A 15,286-nucleotide genomic window follows, 5' to 3' on the forward strand; every position below is an offset into this window, starting at 1 on the left:
CTTGACTACATGAAGACTTGAGGTCTTTAGTTGGCCTTTTCAGGCAACATTTTTGTTAATCACTGACTTAAAAGCAAAAGATGTATGCACATTCTCTAGGTTGTCTTGATTAAGTATGACTCAGAATAACAGATGTCTGTCGTCATGAATGTCCATCTAGCTACTTTTCCATCCATGTCTATCCACCCAGCCATTCATCCATCTGTTTTCATCCCTCCATATATGCTATAATTTATTCATCCTGCCATATTGCAGCAACTTTGTTGCAACAGAATTCTCCCTTTTCTTCAGACTTTTTTATTCCTTCACCTGTTTGTTCTGCTGCAGACTTGAACGAATGTCGTGCCAAACCTGGAATCTGCAAGAACGGTCGCTGCATCAACACGGTGGGAAGCTACCGCTGCGAGTGTAACGACGGCTTTGAGGCGAGCTCAACTGGAACCGAATGCATTGGTAAGACCTATTCCGCCGGTTGTCTCTCGATTGACACTAATTAGTCTTTCTTTGCGTCTGTCATTAAATTTCTGTCAGCATAACCTCCTTTTTGTAATAAAATAACATTTTTGCTTTTTCTTTATGACCTCAACAACTTTTCCAACTTCCCCACAGTTTTGTGTCCTTGAACACAAAACTGTGGGTGATCCTAAATCCAAGAAAGCATTCAGATATAAAAACACTTCTTCTCTTTTCCATTAGACAACAGAAAGGGCTTCTGTTTCACAGAAGTCCTGCAGACTATGTGCCAGCAATCGTCAACCAACAGGAACACTGTGACTAAGTCTGAGTGCTGCTGCAACGCGGGTCGAGGCTGGGGGTCACAGTGCGAGTTGTGTCCTCTGCCTGGCACTGTGCAATACAAGAAGATGTGCCCTCTTGGACCTGGATACACCACAGATGGTAGAGGTGAGTAGCAAACTATAATCTGCACCCACAATGTGCTACTTTGAAACAGGAAAATTAAAACAAAGATTGTAATAATGTTTTAATTTTCATGTGATTTGTGAATGTATTCACACAGCAATTAACGTCTAAGTATTTTATGTGTTTTATAAGACAGTTCCAGACAGTTTGGTAGTGGAAGGAATATTGCACATCATTTAAAAAAAACAAAAAAAACAACAACAAAAAACTCTTAAAACTAAACATTTGAAAAGTGTTGTGTGTATTTGTACACTGTAGAACCAACTGGACCTGGACTTGACTTAAAAAAAATGGACTTGTGAAAGTCTGTTGCAAGCAATAGCAGTCTGTGCACATCAATATAAAGTAAAACTTTATTGTTACAGATATCAATGAATGCCAGGTGTTGCCAGATCTGTGCAAGAACGGTCAGTGCATCAACTCTATAGGATCCTTCCGCTGCCACTGTAATGTAGGGTACAAAGCTGACTTCACCAGCACTTCCTGCGTCGGTAAGGCTGATCTTTGCTTTATTTCCATCCAATTTTTTTTCTAACTTTGAAAACATTCAAATCTTTCACTGGTTTTAACTGTGAAGATTTGTGTTGGCATCTTGACTCACCTTTCTTCTACTTCATGTCACTTTGCTGCATATTGCAGATGTGGATGAATGCTCCTTGTCTCCGAAACCCTGTAACTTCCTGTGTAAAAACACTGAAGGCAGCTACCTGTGCTCCTGTCCCAGAGGATACAGCCTCCAACCAGATGGAAAGACCTGCAAAGGTGTCAGAACTCTTTAGCTGTGCTTAAGCCAGCTTAGCCTTTGCAGATACATGATGATTGATATTTACTTTTGGAATAATATGTAATTTTGCAAATATATTCACACAGCAACTAGCTTCAAAGTTACGTATTGCTTGTTTATGCTTATTTTCAACAGCGTTGCATGTTTTAAGCTAAATTAGTTTGCATGGCTTGCTTTTTTTTTGCATTAAGATCTGGATGAGTGCTCAACAAAGCAGCACAACTGCCAGTTCCTCTGTGTTAACACCATCGGAGGCTTCAACTGCAAGTGTCCATCTGGCTTCACTCAGCATCAGACCGCCTGCATCGGTGAGTTCAGTTGCAAGTAGTCGAACCTCAGGCTCTGTGACTCATGTGCTAATTATTTGACGCTGAAGCAAATAATTTACAGCTGGAAAACATGTTGTTTTTGTTTGTTTGTTTGCAGACAACAATGAGTGCACAGCCCAAAACAGTGTTTGTGGTTCTCGAGCTTCCTGTGTAAACACTCCTGGTAGCTTCAACTGCGAATGCTCTAAAGGTTTCTCCCTGGATAGCACTGGCATAGAGTGTGAAGGTGAGCAGACAGAATATGTTCACACATCCAGGTCCTGTTGGGTTCCATATATTGTTAAGCTTTTTAAAATGTAAGGGTTTTTAATGAATCGTTCCTTCAGACTTCCATCCATCTTTGATAGTTGTCCTAATGTTGGCATTACTGCTGATGTTTGTGAAGTAAGTGATTGAAAGAAATTAATTTCCCCCTTTCCTTAGACGTGGATGAGTGTAGCAATAACCATCGCTGTCAGCATGGCTGTCAGAACATGCTGGGAGGTTACCGCTGTGGCTGTCCTCAGGGATACGTGCAGCACTACCAGTGGAACCAATGTGTGGGTGAGTCGGTGTGTCCTCAAATCTGTCTGTTCATTTGGCCTGATTGAGGGTCATCACCCACTAGGACCGTTTCAGAAGGGAGACATTTTTTGAAATACTTCAGAAATCTTTATGATTCTTGTAACTGGATAAAAATGATAACTGGATAAAAGTTTAGGGATTGTATTAAACTGCTGTCATGTTTAGCTTGGTGGAGAAGTTCAGAAAATAGTATTGCTAAAAGTACGAAAAAATGTTTGATGTCTAGGACGGATCATTGCATGTGTTGTGTGTGCATCATCATCATCATCATCATCAGAATGAGTAGGTTTCTCTTTCTGCAGATGAAAACGAGTGTCAGAGCGGGACTGTTTGTGGCTCCGCTTCCTGCTACAACACCCTGGGCAGCTTCAAGTGCGTCTGTCCTTCTGGTTTTGACTTTGAGCAGAACGCTGGCGGCTGCCAAGATGTGAATGAATGTAGCACAGGCACAAACCCCTGCATCTACGGCTGCTCCAACACTGACGGAGGCTACTTGTGTGGCTGTCCTGGAGGTTTCTTCAGAGCTGGACAGGGGTGAGGAATTACATCGCCATCAAATAAGTGAACCATGTTTGGTGTTTGATGTGAGGATTATTAAAATGATTTTCTCTTTTTGTCTCCCCACAGTCACTGTGTTTCAGGTTCAGGCTTCCCAGGCCAACTCGTGGACGGTGATGAGGACGACAGTCTGTCTCCTGAAGCTTGCTATGAGTGCAAGATCAACGGTGGAGGGAAGAATGGACGACACAGGCGCAGTACCGATGAAAATGAACTGAATCAGGTATGCAGTGACACAAAGTGTCTAAGGGTATTTTCACTCTTCATAGTTATTCAGCTGGTTCAGTTCACTTAGACACTGCACCGTGTCAAACAGTCCAAAGCCTTTGAGAAGCCTGTTGACCCCCCTCCCCTGTGGTGGCGCTGCAGCACAAATAACTGAGGGGAACGACACAAAAACCTCAGAGGAAGATGAACGCAAATTCTTTCTTCACAGAACAAAAAATGAAGCCCCGTCTTAGCAGTTCTATGACTTTTCCTTTTTGTCTTTGGTAAAAGACCATGAACCATTTTTCTTAGTAGCATTAGACTCTCGTGTTTGTTTTGATTGTATTTACCCAGAATGCCCTACGATGTAGCTGGCTTCCTGCTTTTGGTCAGCTTGGCGTTCACATATGCATTCGAACCACACCGGTGTTCACTTCTACCGACTCTAGACTTCGATTTGTAGGTGGACCAGAGTTCACTTGTTTTGGTCAACATCGTACAATGTGCATACGGTACATTGCAAAAGCATTTACGTACCTGAACTTTTACACTTTGTTGTTCTGCAACAAGAAACTTCAATTTGTTTTATTTAGATATTGCGTCATCACGTTGTTCTTCTCCTTTGTGTAGGAACCAGTTGTGAGCATGGCCAGTGTGGACACCCAGGCCTCCGTCCCCATGAACCTCTCACTGACCTCGCTGCTCAACAAGGAGCCTCTGCTTGAGCTCCTCCCCGCCCTGGAGCCGCTGGAGCATCATGTACGTTACATCATAACCCACGGCAACACCGACGAACACTTCCGCCTCGTGGAGCGCCGGGACGGAAAGAGCGTGCTCCGGCTTGGGAAGAGACCACCTCAGCCTGGGTCCTACCGGCTGGAGATCACCAGCCTGCCTCTGTTTGGACCCCGCAGACTACATCAGCTGGAGCAGCAGCACGACTATGACTACCTACAGGGGGAAATGGGGGATGCTCTGCGGATCAAGCTCCACATTCACCTGCACTGAGCTCAGTGTATGTGTGTGCAATCCTTCTCTGGACTTATTTGCTAACCATCAAATTACTCCCCCTCCCCCCCTGAAAGGATCATCAGACTAACAGGGGGAGAATTAAGGGCTATGAAAAACTGAGTCAATAAGCCCACCTCTACCACCACTTTGTTACTCTGCAAGTTATACGTTGATGTTTTTCTCCTTTATTTGTACCATGACTATAATTCTACCTGACCCAGCACTCATTTCTCTGCTGAGAAGCAGCGGAGAAGAAGGCAAAGAGATGCTTTTGTGCTTGGACCTCTCCAACTCCATCCAGAAACCGTAGCGGGTCTGTTTAGGCTAGACGGGGGTTTCATTCACAGTGTCTTAATGTTCCAAGGGCTGAGCTAAAATGTCTTGGGGGTTTTCTGAGTCGTGTGAAAGCACCTGATCTCAGGATTCTTTCACAACACTCGAGGATAAAGGTTTGCCACATTTTGCCCCCTCTCAATATTCAAGTGTGCCATTTAATGTATTTGTGTTTTTGAAAGATTATCACCACGAAGGACTGCAACATATACACAGCATTTCAGGTTCTTACGTCCAAAGCACTCTGTTCTTTGCAGCTCGGCGACAACCAGTCCTCAGATGCAGACACGAAGAAGCTGCATTCTGCTCTGATGCAACCGATTGTTGCTTGTGCCCGCAGGCGGAGAGCTAAGCAGGGATTGGCGTGTTTACATGCGTGTGTGCTGTCATGTTTGCTTACCTCAGTACCTCTCGCAGAGTGTGGACGCCATGCTGTGATGCTGACTTTGAAACAAAAGAGGGTGCTAGCGTCCCTCAGCATCCATCACAAGCAGGGAAACGCCATTTAGCAGCTCGTAGGCTTTTAAAGAAGGTAGATCATGTTGAATTTGTTTCGATCTTCACTTCAGGTGTACCGATTCTCATCCTGAGAGCCAGCTTTGTCGTTGAGCAGGAAGTCTTCTGAAATGCTTCAGGAGCTGTAGCTGAAGTTAAGCTTACTTTATCTGACTTCTTTGACAACCGAAGGCTGAGCCTAGTTTACAACGTGACAGGAGCCATCTCAAAGGTACATGACAGCTATAACATTTATTGCTGTGGAAATGTTTTTGTCCCCTTACAAATGTATTCTGTTTTTGTCGGTTCAATGATTCAGATCATCAAGTTGATATTGTATCTCACTTTTGTTTTCAGATAATTTTTTCTGACCCAGTTAGAGGGAAAATTTATGGTTCCACCATTTACAGCAACACTTTCTGGTCCTGAAGCAATAAAACAGTCCCAGGCCATTACTATTGGTGTGATTTATTTTTCTGAAATGTAATCCTAAATTCACATCATGATACACACAAAAATGTATATCAGTTTATATATTATTTTTCTCACCTTCTCTAAAATATTAAAGGGGACCTATAATAAAAAAATAAAAATTTTTGACATTTAGGCTTCCACTTGGGTCTCAACTGTTTCTAAATATTGTCTTAAAGAAAATACCCAGCAGTTTTTTGGCAATAAGTTAATGGGTTTTTGGGGGGTCTTGAAAAGGAGCCTTTTCAAAAACCTCCCAATGTTGAGTCACATTCAATGGACACTGCATCATTACCTAGCAACCCCAGCTGAGCTCCAGCATGTTTGGTCAGCTGGTTTTACCACTATTTGTGCTGTACAATGGCTGGTAGAAAAGACAAGCGTTTTGTTGACTTACTATTCAAAAACTACTTTCTGTATTCTTGTTGGTTGCGCAGGAGGCTCCACTTATGCTTTTCAAACCTGCATGTATGTATAATTGTGTTCTGTTGGCACCAATTTTTACATGCAAGTGTAAACGTTGAGTTGGGGGCATGGCCAGCAGCAGCTTACTGGATTTAAAGTGACAAAACGCCATAAAACGGCTCATTCTGAAAGGACCTCAAAATAGGCAGAACTGAGCAGACCAAAATCTCATTATGATTTTGTTCCAAAATTTTAACTAACAGGTTTTATGTAACCCATAGAGCTACCCTAACCTACGGAAGCAGATGTTATAGGTTTGTGTACCCATTCGTACCCAGTGCCTTTCTTGTGGTTAAATCATGACAGCTGACCTATTATGAAGAAAAGGTGGATGAGTCCTTAACGTGCTCTTGGAATAAATTTGATCCATGTTTTCTCCAGCCTGTCTTTGATTCTCTGAAACATTTAAGTGCCACAAAAAAAGCAAAAACAAAAGAAATCTGCAAGGGGGCAAAAACATTTTCACAACACTGTAAATTAGCGACTTAGAGATGAGGGAGGGCACACACGGCGAACACAAAACCTCACAAAAAATATCTGTCAGATCATACTTATTTTGTCTCTGAAAGAGAAAAAGGTGCTACATTACGCCATCTATGTTGCTGTACAAAGTAAGCGCAGTCTTGAATCTGCTAAGTTTTTTTTTTCCTACGTTTTGTTGTTGTGTACGTCTGCCTTTTGAAATGTCTGACAAACATATTATCAAACATGCTTGTTGAAATTAAATTGTATATTTCAAATGAAAAGTAGATTTTTTTTTTTTTTTTTACTGTCAAGTCAAAAATATAAACAAAACAAGAAGATTGAAGTGAGTGTGACATTCTGTTTCAGGACAGCCCAAGGAAAAAAAAAAAAAAGCAAGGTAAAAATATGCATCTGTCGATCACTGCTCATATTGGTGATCAACAAAAAGGTAATAAAACTATATGCTTATCTGTAATCTCACACACAGGGAAACATACACTGTCTGTAGGATGCCAGAGATGATGAGGCATATTTGGAAACAATGCTGGGATCTACTTGGTGCTACAATAATCCTTTTCTTTGAGCATTCAGGGTTACTGCACTTCTCCACAGCTAACAGTAGGCCAATGTTTATAGCACATAACCATTTTCTAATCTGAAAAAGTTTGTATACTTTGTATTTTTACTGTCAATCTGTATTTTTTTTTTTCCTCTTTGCTAAAAAGGCTGTAAACCACCTTCAGAGTCAAACTTGAATACTGCCTTTGTTATCCTTTTTGCAGGTTTTTAGTAAAGAATTGAGTAGAGGGAAGGAAGGGGGCGGGGTGGGGTGGGGGGGGCAGAGGGTTTAACTCAAAGCTGATGACAATCACCCTGTTGCACCTACAACAACTTTCATTCCTGTTGGAGGATTTTTAGCATCCTAAATGATTGTGTGAAGATGGAAACCAAAGATTTTTTACAGCCAGTGTGAAAAAATGTAAATGACTCACATTGTACAATTTTGTCCGGTGACAATTATGGCAATAAAATGTTGTTGTTGTATTTTTACTTATTTATTTAAGTTTTAGGATGGCACATCAAACCAAAAACCTCAGCAGAATGATTTGGGTGTATTTAAAGGTTTGGTGCACTCCTCAAATCATCCCTGACATTTACAAAAAAGTACGGAAAATGCATTTCTCAAAACATTCTCATTGATCATCAGCAAACGCTCAAATTCCTTAGTTCATCTCTCAAAGATAAATATCTGCATCAGTCTGCAGATAAAACATTCAGTAGTGTACTCTGGAGGGATGTTTTGATCCAAACTTTGACTAAAGTTTGGATGACAAATGTAGGAGCTCAACGGCAAAAGACTTCACAAGAAAAAAATCCAGTCAGTCTATGGCAAGATTTGAAAATTGACAGATGTACATCAAATCTAATTGAGTTTGAGCTATTTTGCACAGAGAAATATAGAAAGATGTCGTTACCCACATACGCAAAATGAGAAGCGTCATAAAATCTTGCAGCTGTAAGCACAGACAGGCAAACAGAATTTGACTCTGGGGGTCTGAATACAAAGCTAATCTACTCCGAGGGTTTTTGTGGATTTATCACATAAAATCCCATTGGAACACTTTTAATAGTTGGAACATAACATGAAAAACTTGAAAAGATAATCTACATTTGTTATATGCTGTATATCATTTAGGTATATTTAGCTTTTTGCTTTAAATTCATATTTATTAAATGCACTATGCATAAAAGTCTGGTAGCACCACTGCTGGCAAATAGGAACAAAAGAAAAAGCAGCACAAAGAACTTTAATGTATTAAGTAGAATTTATTTTTATGTAATTTCCCACATGGATTGTGAGCTTCTCACTAGCCCAGATCAGCACATATTAATTCTGCAAGAAGGAGTTCTTATCTCACCGATTTAACCCAGCACTAAAAAAGAAATCCAGCTGTCAGAAAACACACTCACCAAAAGCAAAGCTGCTCGTTTTGCCTCCTTTTAAAACAAGGCTGCATGATGGCCTTGAAAGTTTCTGTCTAAAAGTTGGTATGTAAGGAGGAGGAGACAAAAAGATAGAAAAAAGGAGACTCCAAAACTTGAGTCGAGATTAGAAAAATAATTTTTGTCCTAAATGATGGAGTTTGCTTCATTGCCACAAAAAAACAGGAACATAACCCGTCAACATAACCATCTGCATGCAGTAACAAACTAGTTTTTTGTGTGTTGTTTTTAATATGGCTTCTCAGTGTAGACACAACACTTTAAGCATAGACTGTCAGGGTTTTATGGAAACTATTTGCATGGATTTTTGAAAACATGTGAAGCCACAGCAATGTTCAAAATCAGCGAGTAAAAAGTAATTGAATGAGCTCCTGGATTAGAAGTGAAAACCCAGACACTCTACCGGATCTAGTTAAAGGGGCGTCTGCTTAAGAATAACTTTTTTTCTGAGTCCATCCAATACCTGAGTTCTTTTAACTGTCTGCATTAAGCACAGAGTGAATTAAAAAAGCAGCATGAGTTTGTGAAGTAAAGTAATATTGTTTACAACCAAATAAAAATAGTGATGCTGTGGTTGGATGGTGTCAACGACTGTTACAGTAGGTCAGGTTAAGGCAGCTGTTGTCTGTCTTTTAAAGGTCCAGTTTCTACAGTACTGTGGGAAAAAAAAAACTTACAGATTTGTTTTTGTTTCTTCACTGTCACAATAAAATAAGTATTAAAATTTTCATTAAAATTCTTTAAAGTTGAACTCATTTTCATAGTCACGTCAGAATCGTGATTCCTGTAAGACCTGCTGAATCAATAAATCACCAAATAATCCAACATGAAGTAGGATAAAATATCTCTAAAAACATCACATCAGGCCCTAATCGAAAGAAATTCAAGATCAGATCAGGGAGAGGTTTTCAAGTTTATCAATTTGAAAAAGGCTATAAGGCTTTTCCTAATGCTTGGGTATTTTACACTACAAGGTATTGATGCTTAAAAACTGTACAGTATGGCTGCATGAAAATAATTCTGCAACAAAGAATGGGCCAGAATAAAGATACATCTGTTACTGCAAACGCTCAATTAGATTCATGGCTGCCAAAGGTGGCAAAGGTAGTGATTAGATATAAGAGGGTTTTGTTTTCTCTAAACAAATTAAATCTTTTGTAAGTTTCTTCAAGTTATCCTGGTCTGATATTAAATGCTTTCAATTATGAAACAGATTTTAAAATGCAACAAGAAAACATAAAGCAAAAACAGAATAAATCTGCAAGTGGGTACATACTTGCCTGTCAAGGTGAATCCTGTGTTGAGCAACACTTGATGTAGATAAATAGTCCTGCAGCATTAATTTACACCAACAAAAGGTCTACCCGTCTGCTAGTGCATTTACAACAGTACAGCATGTATCATCACTTTCTGAGGAAAACTTAAAAAAAAAAAAAAAAAAAAAGAATCTGTGTGCAAACAAACATGTAATCTGTAGCTTACACCAGCGCGTAATCAAACTGACCCCTCTCTAGGCCCTCCTTGTGGTCAGTCCAGGACGATGCAGGCATGCGGCTGTATGGGTCCAGCAGGATCCTGAAGCATCTGACGAGCAGGAAGACCAAGAAAAGCATGAGGAGGCCTACGAAGGCCAAGGCGGTACGCTGCTCCGAGTCCACCGCGACCAAGGCGAGGGGAGGGCTGCTGCCGCCGCTGCCTGGGCTGCTGGGCAGCGAGGAGCTGGCCGGGGACATCAGCGACTCATAGTCAAGGGTGGGTGCATCGTTCATTCTCCACGGGGCCCGGAGACAGGGCTTACACACAGACTGGATGGTAGGTGTGTTGGGTTGAAGTGTGGAGAAGAAGGGGAAGGCGTTCATGAGAGGTGATGAAGAAGTCAGCATGCAACTTTTATGTCTGGCAGACAGGCGGACTGATGTGACGTATTCGTCTAAGGTGTTGGTATTTTTGCTGCGCCACACATTTTCTTCCGGTGGCCACTTGATGCTGTCAAAGCTAGGTAAATCAAAGTGACATGACCTACAAAAGGTCTGACTTTAATCTGCTCAGACAACGTGTCAGACAGACGCACGTGTGCACTTCGCAATTAGCACAAGCTACGTTTTTTGTGTCACTTATTTGAGGACGCGACTCTAAAAGTCTGATGATGATCAGCCAGCTTCTTATTTGAGCATCCGTGCCTCAGGCAGTAATTCTTCCTCTCTGCTTATCAGAGCCACGCAACCACCATCAGGTGTCTTTTACACCCTCAATCATAGCACACAGGGCGTGGCACTCTCTTCCGCTAATGCAAACAAACAAACAAACATCTCTGTTCTCCGCCAAGGTCAGTGTTGTCTGAGAGAGGCGACACAACGCAGGAGGACATCCAATGCCTGACTTGGTTCGGCGGTTTCAGAGCTTGTCTGCGTCCCGTTACAAACAGACTACCTCAGCAGCCAGATGCAACTGTTTGCGTATGTGTGTGGCAGCTAATTAGAACTGGAGGTCGCTTGATTAATGGCCCTGCATGTTAAACGGCCCATAACCTTCTCTGATGCCGCCTGCTAAATGCAAAGTTTCCTATTTACCCAGCTAGCTGGAGCATGAAAAGTGGGTCAGTACAGTCATATATAGAAATAAGTTTCTTTTGTCGTCTTCCACTCTGCGGATGGTTTCCTCATGAAAAAAAAAACAAAAACAAAAAAAAACAGCTTTTCTTTTAAAGTAGAGAAGCAACAGGAAGCAGAAAATATTTGGAGAAACAGAATCCGCTTAAATGCTTGTTCCAGGTGTCCTCAGCAGTTCTCAGAGGAGCGTTATCGGACTTATCAGATGTTCCAGGTGAAGCTGAGCCAGGTTTCTACACCTAAAAACAACAGAAGCTCCTGGTTACATTCTGTGCAAAACCGCACAAATAAAACATTACAATTACACACAAAAACACTACTCTTAAAGCCAAATGTTGGGTTAACACCAATTTGAAAGAGGTTGGGTAGTTTTGACCAAGCAATGGGTCAAAACATGCTACCTACATGCTACACTGGACATTCATGAAAATCAGGGCTATTTAAACTCAGTCCTTGTCTTTATTTAGCACAGAGAAAATACAGTGATGTGACAAAAATTACCTTTGTAAAGAATTTCAAAACCATATTTTGTGACATGTCCTTCATTTCAAAGGAGAACCGAACAAATTTTTAAGCGGAGGGGGGCGGGCGTATTAATGGCTTCACTATTATTGAAATGTATTGTTGAAGAACCTTTAAAACCGGGATCCCCAAACTACGGCCCGCGGGTCGGATCTGGCCTGCCTCCTCATTTGGTCCGGCCCCCTGAACAATACCAGAGAGCATTCAGTGTTTTTTTTTTCATATATATGTGGATTTTTCTTCAACCACCAGGGGGGCTCTTGAGCAGATATGAAACTTAGTTTCCCTCAATGGCATATATACCAGTCAGTACCAGTCACCGTTTCGCTCACGGTTCTTTTTCCATTTGCATTCCGGGTAAAAATCTATATACAAACGCGAATATGTCGTCGGCAGTAATCCAATCCCCCCCGGCAACAAAACTTTTCTAAGGTTTCTTTCTCGAAAAACTAAGACCGGCCCCCGACCAGAAAAGGGAACAGTCATGTGGCCCTCGCAAGAAAAAGTTTGGGGACCCCTGCTTTAAAAGATTAAATTTCAGCATTCAGTCATCTTAGCTTTACTTGTGCCATAGTTTACAGTAAATCTGATTAAACTGAAAAGTTTGTCTGATTGATCAGGATTTTTCTTACACTCCATCCTTCAGGCAAAGCCATAGTTTACTTAGCACACTAAAAAGATTTATAAGAAACTAGCTATACAAATGTGTCTCTCAGGAAAAGACAACAAAAGGCTTCACAGCTTAGCCCAAGAGTAAGAACATTTGTATATTGTCATTTCTTTCTTGCAGTAGGGCTTCTTCTCAATTTACTTGGCTTGTGATATTGGAAAACATGCTCATTCCCATTTAAATGTTGACAAATTTGTAAGGAAAATGCAGTAGGGTTCAGTTTGTGGGTGGAATCTCTATGTAAAAGTCTCCAAATTCCCAAGCCAATGCCAAACAGCTTTTGTAGAACAAAACCATATTTGAAACATTGAATATAAAAAGCTCTTAAATCAGGAGACTTATTTAGAAGAGTATTTTTTCCCTGTCTAACATGATGCGTCTCTTACATTAAACCTGGTTCTGATTGGTCGACCAGCACCTTGTGAAGTCTCCTTCCCTGATACTGAAAAAGTCATAATCCGAGAAATATGCAGGCACATGCCATCTCTTCAGAACCTATTAAAAATCTTTTGATAGTTTATGAGATTGATTTTGTTAAAAAGCATTGATATATTTTACGCTAGCTTATCAATACTACAGATTTTAATGATCAGAATTATTATTACAGATAATAGGATACCTCTTCATCTCTCTCTGTGGAGACCTTAATGTTGAGATATTAGTCACTTTCACTCAGTTTTGAATTGAAAAATAATCCTAGTATTCTTTGTGAGCCCAAGGCTTGATCCACCACACTGAGTTGTTTCAGCCCAACAGTTTTTAAAATGTAGTTAGCCCAATGAAAATTCACAATTAAATCAGCTTCATACATCTGTCTGATTGGACTTAATGAGATCCATCAGCAGAAGAAGATGAAGTCGTTCCTCCATTATTTCATCATACTGTGGGGTTATGGTGCCTCTTTGCTATTTAAGTAACACTGACATTAACCATCTGCATGGAGAGCACAGCATCAGCACTCCCCATAATGACACTCAATTAGGAAGCTGATTATGGTGTCATTACGACCACATTAGCGGTAATGAAAGCATGGTTATAAACAAAGCCGCATTACCTCACTCTCATTTGTCATTGTATTGTTAAAGGAGGAGCACTGGGTTCTTAACTGACCCCTTTTTTGTAAATTTGGCAACATTATGGATGGAAAGACAAAGTGTTGTGGAGTGTTATAAATAATGTATAATCACATCACCTGCAGCGGACCAGGTTTCGAATCATTGAAGGAATGTGATATGCAAACCATTTACACCTGCTCAGCGGTCCGAACAGAATGACTGAGCCATTTGTTCAGACAAATGTAATGCAACACAGGAAGCACTCTGTGTGTGTGTGTGTGTGGGGAGGGGTTGCGGGGGGTTAATGTAAAATGCATTTTATCATGTACAAAGAACCTGCAGAAGGAAAGCAGAGGAGGATGGATGTTAAAAGATTGGCAGACGAGCTAAAGATGCACGAGGAGAAGCTCATGTGGCGAATGGGCAGCAGTTCAGAGGAGAGAGGAAAAGTTCACTGGCACAGTCTGGACTGACTCTCCTCTGCGTGACCATGGCAAAATGCCTTCTCCACTCACTCCCTGCCTCTGTGTCGTGTTCAGTTCAAAGGTTTCCTGTCTGCTACTTCATCAGCTGGAGTCTCCAGGGTCCGCTCTGCACCAGCATGGCTGGCAACAGGATGACACACCTGGGAGCAGACACTCACTGTGTGAATGAATGTGCACTTTTGCATTTGAGCAAAAAATAGATCTGCTGCGTTTGTGCAGCCAGTTCCAGATTTACGCTGGCTTTTAGCCCTGCGAGATAAATTCTTTATAATAGAAATGACAAAGAATTAAACTATGGGAAAGATACCTTTGGCTGTGCATGCAGAAGACACACAGTTATTGAAAGAATAAACCTTGAACTCAATTTTCAGATTTAGAGGCAATATTTCTGCACAGTGACACAGTCAGAAATGTGCTGCATTTTCACCTGCCAAAGTTGAAACTTAAAATAAAAAAGCAGCCCTGCAGTCCTAGTATCAAATATGCATCATTACAAAAAAAAAAAAAAAACACCATACGCTGGAAACGAAATTCAATTTCTGATTCACTTCACAACCTCTTCCATTTGTGGACTGTTGGTAAAAGATGGTGTACATTTGTGCTGCACAAAATTGCAATACCATTTGAAACTGCATTGAAAATATCCATTTTGAGTAAACCCCATTTACAATCTATCCAATATATTATCAAAATACAGTAAGTGAAAGCCTGACAACTGAAGTACAAAATCTTACCAAATATTACATTTAAGAAGTTCTTTGCAATTGCAATATACTGAGCAAAAACACAGAAAGAAAAGGAAATATTAAGGAAAAAGGTGATGAGGTGTTTTTGTGCTCCAAGATACTGATGTTACAGTGTTCAGTCTGTTGAGAGTAAGAAAGAACGAAGCCATGTGGCCACTTTGATCATGTGTTGAAGAGCGTAGGGAATATGTTTGTCGTTTAAAATTTCTATACATCAAATGTTTACCGATTTCATATAAGCACAAGAATGCATGTCTGGTTTACATTGAAATTTAAAAATAAATTTCAAAATTAGGCCAAATATTAACTGTAATATACATTTTGTAAAATTGTAAAAGCTGGGTCAATCGTCAAGGGTAATTTGATTTTCCAATTGCTTTTTAAATTGAGGTAAAAACTAAATCTGCCCTGAAATTGACAGTTTGCAAAGATTTATAAACTAATAAACAACCCCTATATGTGAGAATCATACGCAATAAATGAATTGGTTTAAGATTTCTATTGCTCATTCTATAAAACAGTGCCCTTTTACTTACACACACACACATATATTATATATATATATATATATATATATATATATATATATATA

The 15,286-nt window shown here is 40.4% G+C and overlaps 2 protein-coding genes across 4 annotated transcripts in view; one reads left to right on the forward strand and one right to left on the reverse strand.

Annotated features, from left to right (window-relative positions):
• The window catches only part of fbn2b (fibrillin 2b), an 80,407-nt gene extending 72,754 nt beyond the window's left edge, over window positions 1-7,653 (forward strand). For all 3 annotated transcript variants that reach the window (XM_015043796.1, XM_015043798.1, XM_015043797.1), the window contains 10 exons: window positions 328-453; window positions 697-903; window positions 1,287-1,412; window positions 1,561-1,683; window positions 1,897-2,013; window positions 2,132-2,260; window positions 2,458-2,577; window positions 2,901-3,132; window positions 3,226-3,379; window positions 3,994-7,653. In XM_015043796.1, coding sequence (XP_014899282.1) covers window positions 328-453; window positions 697-903; window positions 1,287-1,412; window positions 1,561-1,683; window positions 1,897-2,013; window positions 2,132-2,260; window positions 2,458-2,577; window positions 2,901-3,132; window positions 3,226-3,379; window positions 3,994-4,371 — 1,712 coding nt within the window. In that variant the 3' untranslated portion in view covers window positions 4,372-7,653. The remainder of the gene's footprint in view (window positions 1-327; window positions 454-696; window positions 904-1,286; window positions 1,413-1,560; window positions 1,684-1,896; window positions 2,014-2,131; window positions 2,261-2,457; window positions 2,578-2,900; window positions 3,133-3,225; window positions 3,380-3,993) is intronic.
• Window positions 7,654-8,415: 762 nt separating this feature from the next.
• LOC106954365 (cortexin-1-like) overlaps window positions 8,416-15,286 on the reverse strand; it is a 22,708-nt gene continuing 15,837 nt past the window's right edge. The window contains exon 2 of the mRNA XM_015043799.1: window positions 8,416-11,455. Within this exon, the coding sequence (XP_014899285.1) occupies window positions 10,086-10,490 (405 nt within the window). The 5' untranslated portion in view covers window positions 10,491-11,455 and the 3' untranslated portion in view covers window positions 8,416-10,085. The remainder of the gene's footprint in view (window positions 11,456-15,286) is intronic.

This window comes from Poecilia latipinna, unplaced genomic scaffold (assembly GCF_001443285.1).
Source record: "Poecilia latipinna isolate Pla-1442-1.1 unplaced genomic scaffold, P_latipinna-1.0 Scaffold649, whole genome shotgun sequence".
Classification (NCBI taxonomy): domain Eukaryota; kingdom Metazoa; phylum Chordata; class Actinopteri; order Cyprinodontiformes; family Poeciliidae; genus Poecilia; species Poecilia latipinna.